At 41.9% G+C, this 16,308-nt stretch overlaps 1 protein-coding gene across 2 annotated transcripts in view; it reads right to left on the reverse strand.

Annotated features, from left to right (window-relative positions):
• Positions 1 to 12,168: 12,168 nt before the first annotated feature.
• Positions 12,169 to 16,308, reverse strand: part of sema3e (sema domain, immunoglobulin domain (Ig), short basic domain, secreted, (semaphorin) 3E) — an 89,116-nt gene continuing 84,976 nt past the window's right edge. For both annotated transcript variants that reach the window (XM_061916790.1, XM_061916791.1), the window contains exon 17: positions 12,169 to 14,704. In XM_061916790.1, the coding sequence (XP_061772774.1) occupies positions 14,252 to 14,704 (453 nt within the window). In that variant the 3' untranslated portion in view covers positions 12,169 to 14,251. The remainder of the gene's footprint in view (positions 14,705 to 16,308) is intronic.

The raw sequence follows: 16,308 nt of genomic DNA on the forward strand, positions 1-16,308 counted from the left end.
AAAAAAAAAAAAAAAAAAAGGAACTCCGTAGCACCGAAAGTCCGCGACGATAAACGTGTTTATGACAGATAAGTCTACACAAATATACCCATCCTAACAAGTATATGATAAATGTAGACAACTTTTCCTTTTCTTTTACTTTCATACTGCAACAGTGATTGGATGTTTACTGAGGGCTGAGGGGTGTGTGTCTGCTGCGCAGCCTGTGGAATGTGGAATGGTAAATACACGCACAGCGGAGGGAGGGATGAGAGGGAAGTCGACACTACTATACTTTTTCGGCGGATTTTTCCGCTAGTGCAGATAATTTTGTCAACTTGTAATGTAGTAATTTTGTGAGTTTATTAAAAATTGCTTTCTCAAATTTTGATTTGAGGGGGCAAGACATTTATTTAAGGGGGCTCTGCACCCTCTTGCCCCTGCGTAGAGCCGGCCATGGATGTCACACAAGAAGTTAACCCAGAAGTAGACATGCTTCAATTCTAGTGGAACTCAGTACTAGCGCATTTGTGGCAATTTGAAGGATTCTGTGAAATCAGAGTCAACATTTTCTGAACCGTAGAGGAGATTATGAAACATGTCTCCCGCAGTTTTGATGACATTTGACTCCATCATTGTGAATGCAAACTGACCCGAATACAGACATGACCTCACACCGGAAGTAAACCGAGAAGTAGACATGCTTTAATGCTAGCCGTTTCAGTACTGGCACATTTATGGCAATTTCAAGGATTCTGTGGAATCAAAGTCAACATTTTCTGAACCGTAGAGAAGATTATGAAAGATGTCTCCCGCAGTTTTGATGACCTTTGACTCCATCAATGTGAATGCAAACTGACCCAAATACAGACCTGTCGTCACACCGGAAATTAACCCAGAAGTAGACATGCTTCAATTCTAGCCGTCTAAGTACTGGCAGATTTGTGCCAATTTCGAAGATTCTGTAAAATCAGAGTCCACATTTTCTGAACCGTGGAGAAAATCATGAAAGAAGATGTCTCCCGCAGTTTTGATGACCTTTGACTTCATCAATGTGAATGCAAACTTACCCGAATACAAACATGACGTCACACCGGAAGTAAACCCATAAGTAGACATGCTTCAATAGTAGTGGTCTCAGTACTGGTGCATTTGTGGCAACTTCAAGGATTCTGGGCAATCAAAGTCCATATTTTCTGAACCGTGGGGAAATTTATGAAAGATGTCTCCCGCAGTTTTGATGACCTTTGACTCCATCAATGTGAATGCAGACTGACCCAAATACAGACATGGTGTCACACCGGAAGTAAACCCAGAAGTAGACATGCTTCAATTCCAGTGGTCTCAGTACTGCCGCATTTGTAGCAATTTCAAGGATTCTGTGAAATCAGAGTCAACATTTTCTGAACCGTGGAGAAGATTATGAAAGATGTCTCCCGCAGTTTTAATGACATTTGACTCCATCAATGTGAATGCAAACTGACCCGAATACAGACATGGCGTCATGACGTCACACCGGAAATAAACCCAGAAGTAGACATGCTTCAATTCTAGCCGTTTCAGTACTGGCACATTTGTGGCAATTTCAAGGATTCTGTGCAATCAAAGTTCGTATTTTCTGAACCTTGGAGAAGCTTATGAAAGAAAATGTCTCCCGCAGTTTTGATGACGATTGACTCCATCAATGTGAATGCACACTGAACCGAATACAAACATGACGTCACACCGGAAGTAAACCCAGAAGTAGACATGCTTCAATTCTCGCCGTCTGAGTACTGGCGCATTTGTGGGAATTTCAAGGATTCTGTGAAATCAAAGTCGATATTTTCTGAACCGTGGAGAAGATTATGAAACATGTCTCCCGTAGTTTTAATGACCTTTGACTCCATCAATGTGAATGCAAACTGACCCGAAAACAGACATGACGTCACACCGGAAGTAAACCCAGAAGTAGACATGCTTCAATTCTCGCCGTCTGAGTACTGGCGCATGTGTGGCAATTTCAAGGATTCTGTGGAATCAAAGTCCATATTTTCTGAACCGTGGAGAAGATTATGAAACATGTCTCCCGTAGTTTTGATGACAATTGACTCCATCAATGTGAACGCAAACCGACCCGAATACAGACATGACGTCACACTGGAAGTAAACCCAGAAGTAGACATGGTTCAATTCCAGTGGTCTCAGTGCTGGTGCATTTGTGGCAACTTCAAGGATTCTGTGAAATCAGAGTCAACATTTTCTGAGCCGTGGAGAAGATCATGAAAGATGTCTCCCGCAGTTTTGATGACCTTTGACTCCATCAATGTGAATGCAAACTGACCCGACTACAGACTTGACATCACACCGGAAGTAAACCCAGAAGTAGACATGCTTCAATTCTCGCCGTCTGAGTACTGGCGCATTTGTGGCAATTTCAAGGATTCTGTGGAATCAAAGTCCATATTTTCTGAACCGTGAAGAAGATTATGAAACATGTCTCCCGTAGTTTTAATGACCTTTAACTCCATCAATGTGAATGCAAACTGACCCGAAAACAGACATGACGTCACACCGGAAGTAAACCCAGAAGTAGACATGGTTCAATTCTAGCCGTCTCAGTACTGGCGCATTTGTGGCAATTTCAAGGATTCTGTGAAATCAAAGTAAACATTTTCTGAACCGTAGAGAAGATTATGACAGAAGATGTCTCCCGCAGTTTTGATGACATTTGACTCCTTTGAGACACTAGTGATTTAGGGATATACAAGTAAACATTGATTGATTGATTGATCAATGTGAATGCAAACTGACCCAAATACAGACTTGACATCACACCGGAAGTAAACCCAGAAGTAGACCTGCTTCAATTCTCGCCGTCTGAGTACTGGCGCATTTGTGGCAATTTCAAGGATTCTGTGGAATCAAAGTCCATATTTTCTGAACCGTGGAGAAGATTATGAAACATGTCTCCCCTAGTTTTGATGACAATTGACTCCATCAATGTGAACGCAAACCGACCCGAATACAGACATGACGTCACACCGGAAGTAAACCCAGAAGTAGACATGGTTCAATTCCAGTGGTCTCAGTGCTGGTGCATTTGTGGCAACTTCAAGGATTCTGTGAAATCAGAGTCAACATTTTCTGAGCCGTGGAGAAGATCATGAAAGATGTCTCCCGCAGTTTTGATGACCTTTGACTCCATCAATGTGAATGCAAACAGACCTGACTACAAACATGACGTCACACCAGAAGTAAACCCAGAAGTAGAAATTTCTTCAATTCTAGCCATCTCAGTATTGGCCCTTTGTGGCATTTGACTCCATCAATGTGAATGCAAACTGACCCGAATTTGACAGCTGTGGTCTAAATGCCTAAATGACCATTACAGTAACAACAGAAAACTAACAATGTCGCAATTAATTCAGTGTTTGCTGTGTCATCATCGTCATCGCGATCACTCGAAGCGAGTATGACGATCCTCCTGGTAGGGGGATATCCCTTTAGTTTAACGTGGGGAGACTGGTGCACGGACAGTCCCCACACGATCCTTAACAGAATCGGGTCCGGGTACGGTGGCATGGAGTCCAAGACGACTGGGGACTCTTTTCTGCTGCAGCCTTCATTCGCCGTTGAGGTCTTGAGCCCACATGGATGTGGGTGTGCCTTCTTCCGCCATCGCAGCGGTTGTGGTGGTTCGAACAGCTACCGTCTTCCGCCTGCTCCACCGTGTCCCTGGCTAGGGGGCAGTCAGGTACTAGGCCTTTGCCAAGGGCCACCTGGGGTAATAGTAGTAAAGGGGTTAATCTCCTAGTGCCCCAAGACCCCATAGAGGAGCCTCCACTGCCGGTTGCACTTTGACGTCATGCCCAGGACACATTTGCTGTGTAATTCTAACACAGTAACAACAGGGCTAATATATCCATAGGCCGTAAAATACGGTACCTCATAGTTCCGGTTGTTATGGTACCAATATGGTTTGTTTTCCTATAAAGTTATTGATAACCAGCTGTGTATTTGGATCACTAAAATTCAATAACAAGGCATGGCAAATGATTTGCAGCAAGATGAGTATTTTATCACTAGTTATCTCCCATTGTGGGATAAATACAACACTAACCCAGAGCTCGGGGTGGACCGCTCGCCTGTGCATCGATTGAAGATGTCTCTGCGCTGCTGATCTGTCTCAGCTCGGGATGGTCTCCTGCTTGCCCCACTATGGACTGGACTCTCACTATTATGTTAGATCCACTATGGACTGGACTCTCACTATTATTTTAGATCCACTATGGACTGGACTCTCACTATTATGTTAGATCCACTATGGACTGGACACTCACAATATTATGCTAAATCCACTATGGACTGGACTCCCATACTATTATGCTCGCTCCACTATGGACTGGACTCTCTTTATTATGTTAGATCTACTATGGACTGGACTCTCACTATTATGTTAGATCCACTATAGACTGGACTCTCACTATTATGTTAGATCCACTATGGACTGGACTCTCACTATTATGTTAGATCCACTATGGACTGGACTCTCACTATTATGTTAGATCCAAAATGGACTGGACTCTCACTATTATGCTCGATCCACTATGGACTGGACTCTCACTATTATGTTAGATCCACTATGGACTGGACTCTCACACTATTATGTTAGATCCACTATGGACTGGACACTCACTCTATTATGTCAGATCCACTATGGACTGGACTCTCACAATCTTATGCTAGATCCACTATGGACTGGACTCTCACACGATTATGTTAGATCCACTATGGACTGGAGACTCATACTATTATGCTCAATCCACTATGGACTGGACTCTCTTTATTAGATCTACTATGGACTGGACTCTCACTATTATGTTAGATCCACTTTAGACTGGACTCTCACTCTTATGTTAGATCCACAATGAACTGGATTCTCACTATTATGTTATATCCACTATGGACTGGACTCTCACTATTATGTTAGATCCACTATGGACTGGACTCCCACAATATTATGTTAGATCGACAATGGACTGGACTCTCAGACTATTATGCTGGATCCAGTGTGGACTGGACACTCTCACACTATTATGCTCGATCCACTATGGACTGGACTCTCAAACTATTATGCTAGATCCACTATGGACTGGACTCTCACACTATTATGTTAGATCCACTATGGACTGGACTCTCACTATTATGTTAGATCCGCTATGGACTGGACTCTCACTATTATGTTAGATCCAAAATGGACTGGACTCTCACTATTATGCTCGATCCACTATGGACTGGACTTTTACACTATTATGTTAGATTCACTATTGACTGGACTCTCATTATTATGCTCGATCCACTATTGACCGGACTCTCACTATTATGCTCGATCCACTATGGACTGGACTCTCACTATTATGTTAGATCCACTATGGACTGGACTCCCACAATATTATGTTAGATCTACTATGGACTGGACTCTCACACTATTATGTTAGATCCACTACGGACTGGACTCTCACTATTATGTTAGATCCACTATGGACTGGACACTCACAATATTATGCTAGATCCACTATGGACTGGACTCCCATACTATTATGCTCGCTCCACTATGGACTGGACTCTCTTTATTATGTTGGATCTACTATGGACTGGACTCTCACTATTATGTTAGATCCACTATGGACTGGACACTCACAATATTATGCTAGATCCACTATGGACTGGACTCCCATACTATTATGCTCGCTCCACTATGGACTGGACTCTCTTTATTATGTTGGATCTACTATGGACTGGACTCTCACTATTATGTTAGATCCACTATAGACTGGACTCTCACTATTATGTTAGATCCACTATGGACTGGACTCTCACTATTATGTTAGATCCACTATGGACTGGACTCTCACTATTATGTCAGATCTACTATGGACTGGACTCTCACTATTATGTTAGATCCACTATGGACTGGACTCTGATCTTATGTGGGCTCTGATCCGAGGTCGTCGTTGTGGCTTGTGCAGCCCTTTGAGACACTCGTGATTTAGGGCTCTATAAATAAACATTGATTGATTGATTGTTTAATATCTGTTGAAGATATTAATCAATCAAACCTGCAACTGCTGTGGTATTTACTACCAGCATTCTGCCGCCTTAAAATCTACTTCGGGGGGAATTCAATCGAGCAGTTGAACCCTCACAAAGTGTGATCTTTGGAATAAAAAAAGAGGGGTTTATTTTTTCATGCTTTACCCCGGAGCTGCTGGGATATATCATCTATTCATGAGGTGAGCAGTAAGCCAGCAGTCCTTAAAATGATTTAAAAACATGAGAAAAGGACTGACGGGAGGTTATGAAGACCTTGCCGAGATAACACTGTTGGACTTACCTAAACTGTGAGAAAGGAAGGAGCTTGGTTGAGGAAGGATGCTTGTTGCCATGGTAGCCATATGGAATAAATCAGCTGCACCAGTTCCACCCTCGGGATGCCGTTAGCACCCTGCTGGCTCAGGTGGACCACGACGGAATTTGAATGAATTTAAAACCTGAAATGAGTGATGACGGAGTAATTTATGTGGCGGAACTACTTCCACCTATACAGTTGTGGTCAAAAGTTTACATACACTTGTAAAAAACATAATGTCATGGCTGTCTTGAGTTTCTAATGATTTCTACAACTCATATTTTGTGAGAGAGTGATTGGAGCACATACTTGTTGGTCACAGAAAAAAAATCATTAAGTTCGGTTATTTTATGAATTTATTATGGGAATAACGCGCTTTTGGAAGCCATCCACAAGCTTCTGGTTGAATTTCTCACCACTCCTCTTGACAACATTGGTGCAGTTCAGCTAAATGTGTTGTTTTTCTGACATGGACTTGTTTCTTCAGCATTGTCCACAGGTTTCAGTCAGGACTTTTAGGAAGGTCATTCTAAAACCTTAAAGGCCTACTGAAATGAGATTTTCTTATTTAAACGGGGATAGCAGGTCCATTCTATGTGTCATACTTGATCATTTTGCGATATTGCCATATTTTTGCTGAAAGGATTTAGTAGAGAACATCGACGATAAAGTTCTCAACTTTTGGTCGCTAATAAAAAAGCCTTGCCTGTACCGGAAGTAGCAGACGATGTGCGCGTGACAGCACGGGTTGTGGAGCTCCTCACATCCTCACATTGTTTACAATCATGGCCACCAGCAGCGAGAGCGATTCGGACCAAGAAAGCAACGATTTCCCCATTAATTTGAGCGAGGATGAAAGATTCGTGGATGAGGAAAGTGGGAGTGAAGGACTAGAAAAAAAAAAAAAATTTAAAAAAAAAAAAACTAGACGGCATAGCGATTCAGATGTTATTAGACAAATTTACTAGGATAATTCTGGAAAATCCCTTTTCTGCTTATTGTGTTACTAGTGTTTTAATGAGATTATATGGTCGTACCTGTACAACCTGAAAGTCGGAGGGGTGTGGCCACGGGTGTGGTGACCGCCAGTTTCTCCGAGGGAAGCCACGTTTCTCGACAAGGCGAAGGCAGCCGGTGGGGCCGGGCTGAGATTTTTTTTCCCCCCCTCCTCCATCCGACGGTCGGGGGCGGCCGGTGGGAGGAGGCAAGACAGTCCACAGCTGCCTCTTTGACAGGTACAGGAGGAACAAAGCAAGCTCTCCGCTCATATCTACAGTAAGAGCCAACTTATTACCACCATTTTCTCACCGAAACCCGCCGGTTGACATGTAATAGAATACCATGTTTGCTTGACTGCTCTGTTCCATAGTAAAGTTTCACCGTCATCTTTCAGGAATGTAAACAAGAAAACAAGGAAACACCGGCTGTGTTTGTGTTGCTAAAGGCGGCCGCAATACACCGCTTCCCACCTACATCTTTCTTCTTTGACGTCTCCATTATTCATTGAACAAATTGCAAAAGATTCAGCAACACAGCTTTCCATAATACCGTGGAATTATGCGATGAAAAGAGACGACTTATAGCTGTGAACGGTGCTGGAACAAAATGTCCTCTACAATGCGTGACGTCACGCGCACGCGTCATCATACCGCGACGTTTTAGAATGATACTTCCACGCGAAATTTAAAATTGCAATTTAGTAAACTAAAAAAGCCGTATTAGCATGTGTTGCAATGTTAATATTTCATCATTGATATATAAACTATCAGACTGCGTGGTCGGTAGTAGTGGGTTTCAATAGGCTTTTAAATCTAACCTGATTTAGACCAATTTTCTCTCAGCAGCAGGTGATAGCTTGCATTTTCTTCCTGATTGTGGCAGTGACAAAACTGTGCCATGCACTTTATACTTAGAAACAATTGTCTTCACAGTTGCTCTTGGGACTTGTTTCTTCAGCATTGTCCACAGGTTTAAGTCAGGACTTTTGGGAAGGACATTCTAAAACCTTAAGTCTAGCCTGATTTAGACCAAGTGACTTTTGTGATTTGTTCAAGTAATGATTAGTTTTTTTCAGATTTCCCATTGTCGCAAAGTTAACAGGTGTCGTCAATCATACTCAAAGTACTTTTGGTAGCCATCCACAAGCTTCTGGAAAGCTTTTAGTTGAATTTTGGACCACTCCTCTTGACAAAATTGGTACAGTTCAGCTAAATGTGTTGGTTTTCTGACATTAACTTGTTTCTTCAGCATTGTCCACAGGTTTAAGTCAGGACTTTTAGGCCATTTTAATACCTTAAATCCAGCCTGATTCAGACCAATTTTCTCTCAGCAGCAGGTGATAGCTGGCGTTTTCTTCCTGATCGTGGCAGTGACAAAACTGTGTCATGCACTTCATCCTTACAAACAATTGTCTGCACAGTTGCTCTAGGGACTTGATTCTTCAGCATTGTCCACAGATTTCAGTCAGGACTTTTGGGAAGGCCATTCTAAAACCTTAAGTGTAGCCTGATTTAGACCAATTTTCTCTCAGCTGCAGGTGATAGCTTGTGTTTTCTTCCCGATTGTGGCAGTGACAAAACTGTGCCATGCACTGTATACTTCCAACAATTGTCTGCACTGTTGCTCTTGGTACCTTAAGCTGCCTTGAAATGGCTCCAAGTGACATTTGTGACTTGTTCAAGTAATGATTCGTTTGTGCTGAGTTCCTTTGACTCTGCCATTGTCGCGTTTGAAACCGAGTCCAATGACTGCATCACATAAGCCTTATTTAATTGGGCTCAGGGAAGTCAACAGGTGTCATCAATCATAATCAAGGCGCTTTAAGTAGCCATCCACAAGTTTCTGGTTGAATTTATGACAACTCCTTTTGACAAAATTGGGGCAGTTCAGCTAAATTTGTTGGTTTTCTGACATTAACTTGTTTCTTCAGCATTGTCCACAGGTTTAAGTTAGGACTTTTATGATGGCCATTCTAAAAACTTAAGTCTAGCCTTATTTAGCCATTCCTTTACCACTTTCGACATGTGCTTGGAGTCATTGTCCTGTTGGAACACCTAACTGTGCCCAAAACCCAACCTCCGGGCTGATGATATTAGCTTGTCCTGAAGAATTTGGAGGCAATTCTCAATTTTAGTTGTCCTATTTACTCTCTGTACAGCACCAGTTCCATCGGCAGCAAAATAGGCCCAGATCATAATACTACCACCACCATGCTTGACGGTAGGCTTGGTGGTCCAGGGATTAACGGCCTCACCTTTTTCTCTTCCAAACATACAGTATTGCTGGGTATTGTGCACAAACAGCTCAATTTTTGTTTCATCTGACCACAGAACTTTCCTCCAGGTCTTATCTTTGTCCATGTGATCAGCGGCAAACTCTAGACGAGCCCTAAGGTGTCGCTTCTGGAGCAAGGACTTCCTTCTTGCATGGTAGCCTCTCAGTCCATGGCGATGCAAAACACGCTTGACTGCGGACACTGACACCTGTGTTCCAGCATCTTCCAAATCATCGCAGACCTGCTTTTTGTTGGTTCTGGGTTGAATCCTGATCAATTTTCTCTTAGCAGCAGGTGATAGCTTGTGTTTTTTTCCTGATCATGGCAGTGACACAACTGTGCCAGGCACTTTATACTTACAAACTTGCTGGCTATTGTGGCCAAACAGCTCCATTTTTTGTTTCATCTGACATCACATGGACAAAGATAAGACCTTCTGTAGGAAAGTTCTGTGGTCAGATGATGTCCAAATGATTGGAAACTCAAGACAGCAATGACATTATGATCTTTACAAGCGTATGTCAACGTTAGACCACGACTGTATTAAGGCTCTATAAGTGTATTGAGTTGCACTTTTAACAGGTGTATTGTCTGGACTTGTGAATACGACAAAACAATCGAGTGGTTTCTCCGTGGCATGCCCGGTACATTGCATAATGCTGTGAGTAATGCCATCAGAAGCAGCTGATGGAATAGTTATTTTTCTCCATTTCCCGACAAAGCGTCACATCATGGGGTGGGGGGGGGGGGGGGGGGGGGTGGGGGGGGGGGGTTCACACAGCAATGAAGAAAATGACTTGTTTTGCATGACTGAGCGATATTAATTTTCCAACTGTTTCATTTGTTGGGTTTCTCTTTGCACACGGCTGGGTGTAATCTGCACTCATTGATTGTTTTTTCAGGAGTTGATCATGTTTGTGTGTGTGTGTGTGTGTGTGTGTGTGTGTGTGTGTTTCTACCCTTGTTGAGTCATTTACTAGGAGAAGTACCTTTCCATATGAGGACATAAATCATGGACCCAATACGGAAAACCATTGCATCTAATGGAGAGCCAAATACTAGAGTCCGTGAACATTGCTCCAAAGTCAGGATTTTTTTGTTGATTTAATGTGTATACAAAAGTAAATATTGGCAGGGGCAAAGGCAGCAACATATGATAAAACAAGACGGCAGCTTAAGAAGGACTTCCCTGTTCATTACCGAAAAAACTCGCCATATATATATATATATATATATGTGTGTGCGTGTGTGTGTATATATACATATACATATATATATATATATATATATATACATATATATATATATATATATGTATATTTGTATACATATATGTATATTTAAATGTGTGTATATATATACATGTATATATGTGTGTGTATGTATGTATGTATAAATATATATATATATATATATATATATACTTAAAAAAATTGTATATATGTATAAATGAAATATATATATTTATGTGCGTGTATGTGTGTATCTATATGGAGACATACTGTAATAACTTGAAGTAAATGACGATCAAAACCAAATACAAACAAAAAAATTTAAATAAAACTTACATTTTTTTAAATTTGCATAGTATGTATATATTATTATTGTTGTAAATACAAATCTTTATCCGTTTAGAAAGAGTGGTCCTAAAGAGGTAGGCATTTTTATGTGTGTATATATATATGTATATGTGTTATTATTATTCTATTCTGTGTTATATGAACCCGTTCACAAACAATGGCAATAAAAAACTATTCTGATTCTGATTCTGATTTTTCAGTGGTCTCAAGAAGGGAACAAATACAAGAACGTTGTTGATATAATGTGCATACACAAACATAAACTTTCAGTTTTGCTGCTCCTCAGTTGTGTTGCCAGATATTTCCACAATAAGGGCTGTGTGTTGATCATACATCTACACTGCTGAGCCAGCTGCAAAATGACTACTCTAATTTACAGCATACACATGTTTCTGTCAGGTTTGTCACTGACAGTTTGGTTTTGTTTTGCTTTTTCCTCTGTGTTTGTTTTTATTTCCTGTCGGCGCTCTTATTTTGGTTCAGTTTCCTGCTCGTCTCCCTGAGACTGTTTACCCTCAGCTGCGTCTGATTGGCACCTGGCCACACCTGCTGTCAATCAGCCGGCTGCTATTTAGACCTGCCTCGCCCTCCAGTCAGGGCTGGAGCATTGTCACTGTTTGCTGTAAGCTGCTAGCTGTATGCTGTTTCCTGTTCACCTGGTATCCTATTTCCTGTCTTCTACTTCCTGGTTTGTGTTTTTCCTGTATTTTACAGACATTAAATCATGTTTTCCTGCACCTTACCTGCCATCTCTGCATCTTGGGCTTCGTCACCACCAATACTTGACACTTTCATTCCTCCAGTTTTGTCTCTTGAGTAGTTCTAATAACAAATATTTCAAAAACGTGAGATAGTTTATGATTACTCAAAATGTCCTTCCTATTAATTCTAGGCACTGTACTGTACTAGCATCCATAGAACTATAACGTATTTACAGTAACAGCTTTTTACAAGTGCTTTATTTCCACTGCGATCAGGACATATAATACAAAAAAAAAAATCATGTTTCTGACGTATATATTTTCTAATAGTGGTTGTACTGTACGGGCTGTGGACTTACTGTACACATAACTCAAACTCGAGGATCAGAAGCAAAACAAACACAGAATGACATTTTCCAGTTCATGACATCGAAATAAAAACAAGGGAATAAGTTATCATCATACACCGGCATTGCAATAATAATAATAATAATAATAACAATAATAATATGTAGCACATGTTAGTTTCTGTCCAGTGAGATACACATGCAGTGTTCACAGCACCAGGACAGTGGATTGACCAGGTGGGCCCAGAGGAGCCCACAGGAGCCCAAAGGAGTCCACAGGCGTCCACAGGCGCTGCTGTTTACAGTGTTTCCTTTTCCACGGATCAATGGCCTCATCAACACCCACTCACTCACCCGCATCCACGCAGGACCCGTGTTGTAGGGTTTGTGTTCTTATACACAAACAACCTGCTTCTTTGTGTTCTTGTTGTGTTGCACACTTTACATCATGCCGTCACTCGGGACTCCAAACGGGGGCAAGTGCTGCATTTTAAAGCCTCGTCAAATTCCATGTCCTTGTTTTGGTTTGTGTGTGTGTGTGTGTGTGTGTGTGTGTGTGTGTGTGTGTGTGTTTTTTGGTATGTGTTAATGTGTGTGTTTGTGTGTGTTTGTCTGTGTTTATGTTTGCGTGTGTGTTTGTGTGTGTTTATGTTTGTGTGTGTGTTTGTTTTTGTCCTTGTGTGTGTGTGTGTGTGTCTGTGTGTGTGTTTGTGCATGTGTTTGTTTCTGTGTGTGTTTATGTTTTTGTCGATGTTTGCGTGTTTAAGTTTGTGTGTGTGTGTGTGTGTTTGTTTGTGTTTATGTTTGTGTGTGTTCATGTTCGTGTGGGTTTGTGCATATGTTTGTTACCGTGTGTGTTTATGTTTTGGTTTATGTTTGTGCGTGTGTATGTTTGTGTGTGTTTTGTGTGTGTGTTAATATCTGTGTATGAAAGTTTGTGTATGGTTGTGTGTGAGTTTATGTCTGTGTGTGTATTTTTGTGTGTGTTTGTTTGTGTGTTTGTGTTTGTTTCATGTTTATCTTTTTGTGTGTGTTTATGTGTTTGTTGATGTTTGTGTGTTGATGTTTGTATGTTTATGTTTGTGTTTATGTTTGTGTTAATCTGTTTATGTTTGTGTGTGTGTGTTTATGTTTATGTATGTTAGTGTGTGTGTGTGTTTTTGTGTATTTTTATGTTTGTATAATTGTTTGTGTGTCTCTTTGTTTCTGTGTTTGTGTTTGTGTGTGTGTTTTATTTTTATGTTTTTGTGTTTATGTTTGTGTGTGTTCATGTTTGTGTGTGTGTTTATGTTTATATATGTTACTGTGTGTGTGTTTGTTTGTGTGAGTTTATTTTTGTATGTGTTTATGTTTGTGTGTGTTTGTTTGTGTGTTAAAAAGTGTGTGTGTGTGTGTGTTTGTGTGTGCTTGTTTTTTTGTTAAAAAGTGTGTGTGTGTGTGTGTGTGTGTGTGTGTGTGTGTGTGTGTGTGTTTAACCTACTCAGTAAACTCGTGGTTAGAGTGTCCGCCCTGAGATAGGTGGGTAGGTTGTGAGTTCAAACCCCGGCAGAGTCATACCAAAGACTATAAAAAAAATGGGAGCCATTACCTCCCTGGTTGGCACTCAGCATCAAGGGTTGGAATTAGGGGTTAAATCACCAAAAATGATTCCCGGGTGCGGCCACTGCTGCTGCTCACTGCTCCCCTCACCTCCCAGGGGAAGTGATCAAGGGTGATGGGTCGAATGCAGAGAATAATTTAGCCACACCTAGTGTGTGTGTGTGACAATCATCGGTACTTTAACTTAACTTCATGTCCAAAATGGTCCAGTGACCAAAGCCTATGTGACTAGAACTTAAAAAGTTTGCACCTCTGAGATAAAACATCCTCATGTCATGATTTAGGGCGTATTACTTGCATTTTTTTTTAAATACCCCCCTATTTACATTTTTTTGTACAATAGCCTACTTATTCTTTCAAGAATAGATTGACGAGTGTTCTCAGGTGTGCCTGGGGGCTCGATGGGACCCTTCCTCTCCCCTCCCTTTGCCTCGCTTCTCGCCACTCGAAGCAACAAACTTCCTTTTGGTCTTTTTGCGTTTCCTGTCAGGGCACCACACCCTCTCGCAGTACTCCTCCACTTTCTGGGCATCCCTGTACCCAATCAGCTGGAGGAACTCTTTGTACCACTGCTTGGAGTTGGAGGAGGGTGGAACCAGAGTCCTGGGGGTGAGGCCAGGGACCCCCTGGGGCGGGCAGGACGATCCGGCTTTGCTTCCTTGGATGGCCGACTCCAGCGTCTCTTCTCTCAGTACATGAAGGCCAACGCGCAATAAGGTGTGCACATATCCGTGTTCCACGGTCTGGCAGACGTACACGCCGGCGTCCGAGCTTTTCACGCTTAACAGAAGCAGCCCATGGGAGGTGGAGATGACTCGCTCGTCAGCATGGATCTGCCCACGAGGAAAAAGAACAGTTCTTCAGGATACTTGCGAAAGTGGATACGAAAGCAGAAAGTGGCACCGGAGCCATACCCGGACAGCGGAGAAATCAGCGGTACTCATTTTTTTAACCAGCAAAGAAGCAGCGCAAATCGTTGATTAGGTGGCAGATATATATTTGAAAGGGCATTTTCAAGAAGGATATTTTAAAAAAAACAACGTAATCTTCTGAGACGAGGTTGGCCGACCCTGGAAACGAGTTAAGCAGTCCTGGCGGTGAAATGGTTTGCCTGCCACTTCCACTCCAATCAACCAACTACAAGCGATACCAATGGCTTATACAGCATCAAATGGCCTTCTAAACCAACATTAAGTTAACAGACGGTTGCGATAGCTGTTCAGATCACGAGTTGTTGAAAATAGACTTACGTTGAACGTGACTGTGATTGGATACTCACTTGTCACTCCCAAGTATCCCATCACAAGTTGTGATTTACAAAAGCAGAAAGCGGTACCGGAGCCATACCCGGCCAGCGGAGAAATCCGCGGTACTCACTTTTTTAACCAACAAAGAAGCATCGCAAATTGTTGATATTTGCAAGGGCTTTTTAAAGAAGGATATTTAATGAGAATCTAGATCTTGTGAGACGAGGTCGGCCGATGCTGGAAACGAGTTAAGCTGTCCCTGTGTTGAAATGGTTTGCCTGCCACTTCCACACAAATCAACCAACTACAAGCGGTACCACTGGCTTATACAGAATCAAATGGCCGTTACAAATTGTGAGTTCAATGTATTTTTTTCACAGTCAATATGTTTTTTACAATTATTTTAGTTTTGACAGTACCACGTCCGATGCGGGTTTGACAGACCCAGTCTGTGGGATGTGGAGATGACCCACTCGTCACCATGGATTTGCCCACGAGGAAAAATAACAGTTTTTCAGGATACTCGCAAAAGTGGATACGAAAGCAGAAAGTGGCACCGGAGCCATACCCGGACAGCGGAGAAATCAGCGGTACTCATTTTTTTAACCAGCAAAGAAGCAGCGCAAATCGTTGATTAGGTGGCAGATATATATTTGAAAGGGCATTTTCAAGAAGGATATTTAAAAAAAAAACAACGTAATCTTCTGAGACGAGGTTGGCCGACCCTGGAAACGAGTTAAGCAGTCCTGGCGGTGAAACGGTTTGCCTGCCACTTCCACTCCAATCAACCAACTACAAGCGATACCAATGGCTTATACAGCATCAAATGGCCTTCTAAACCAACATTAAGTTAACAGACGGTTGCGATAGCTGTTCAGATCACGAGTTGTTGAAAATAGACTTACGTTGAACGTGACTGTGATTGGATACTCACTTGTCACTCCCAAGTATCCCATCACAAGTTGTGATTTACAAAAGCAGAAAGCGGTACCGGAGCCATACCCGGCCAGCGGAGAAATCCGCGGTACTCACTTTTTTAACCAACAAAGAAGCATCGCAAATTGTTGATATTTGCAAGGGCTTTTTAAAGAAGGATATTTAATGAGAATCTAGATCTTGTGAGACGAGGTCGGCCGATGCTGGAAACGAGTTAAGCTGTCCCGGTGTTGAAATGGTTTGCCTGCCACTTC

Source organism: Nerophis ophidion, linkage group LG12 (assembly GCF_033978795.1).
Source record: "Nerophis ophidion isolate RoL-2023_Sa linkage group LG12, RoL_Noph_v1.0, whole genome shotgun sequence".
NCBI classification, from domain to species: domain Eukaryota; kingdom Metazoa; phylum Chordata; class Actinopteri; order Syngnathiformes; family Syngnathidae; genus Nerophis; species Nerophis ophidion.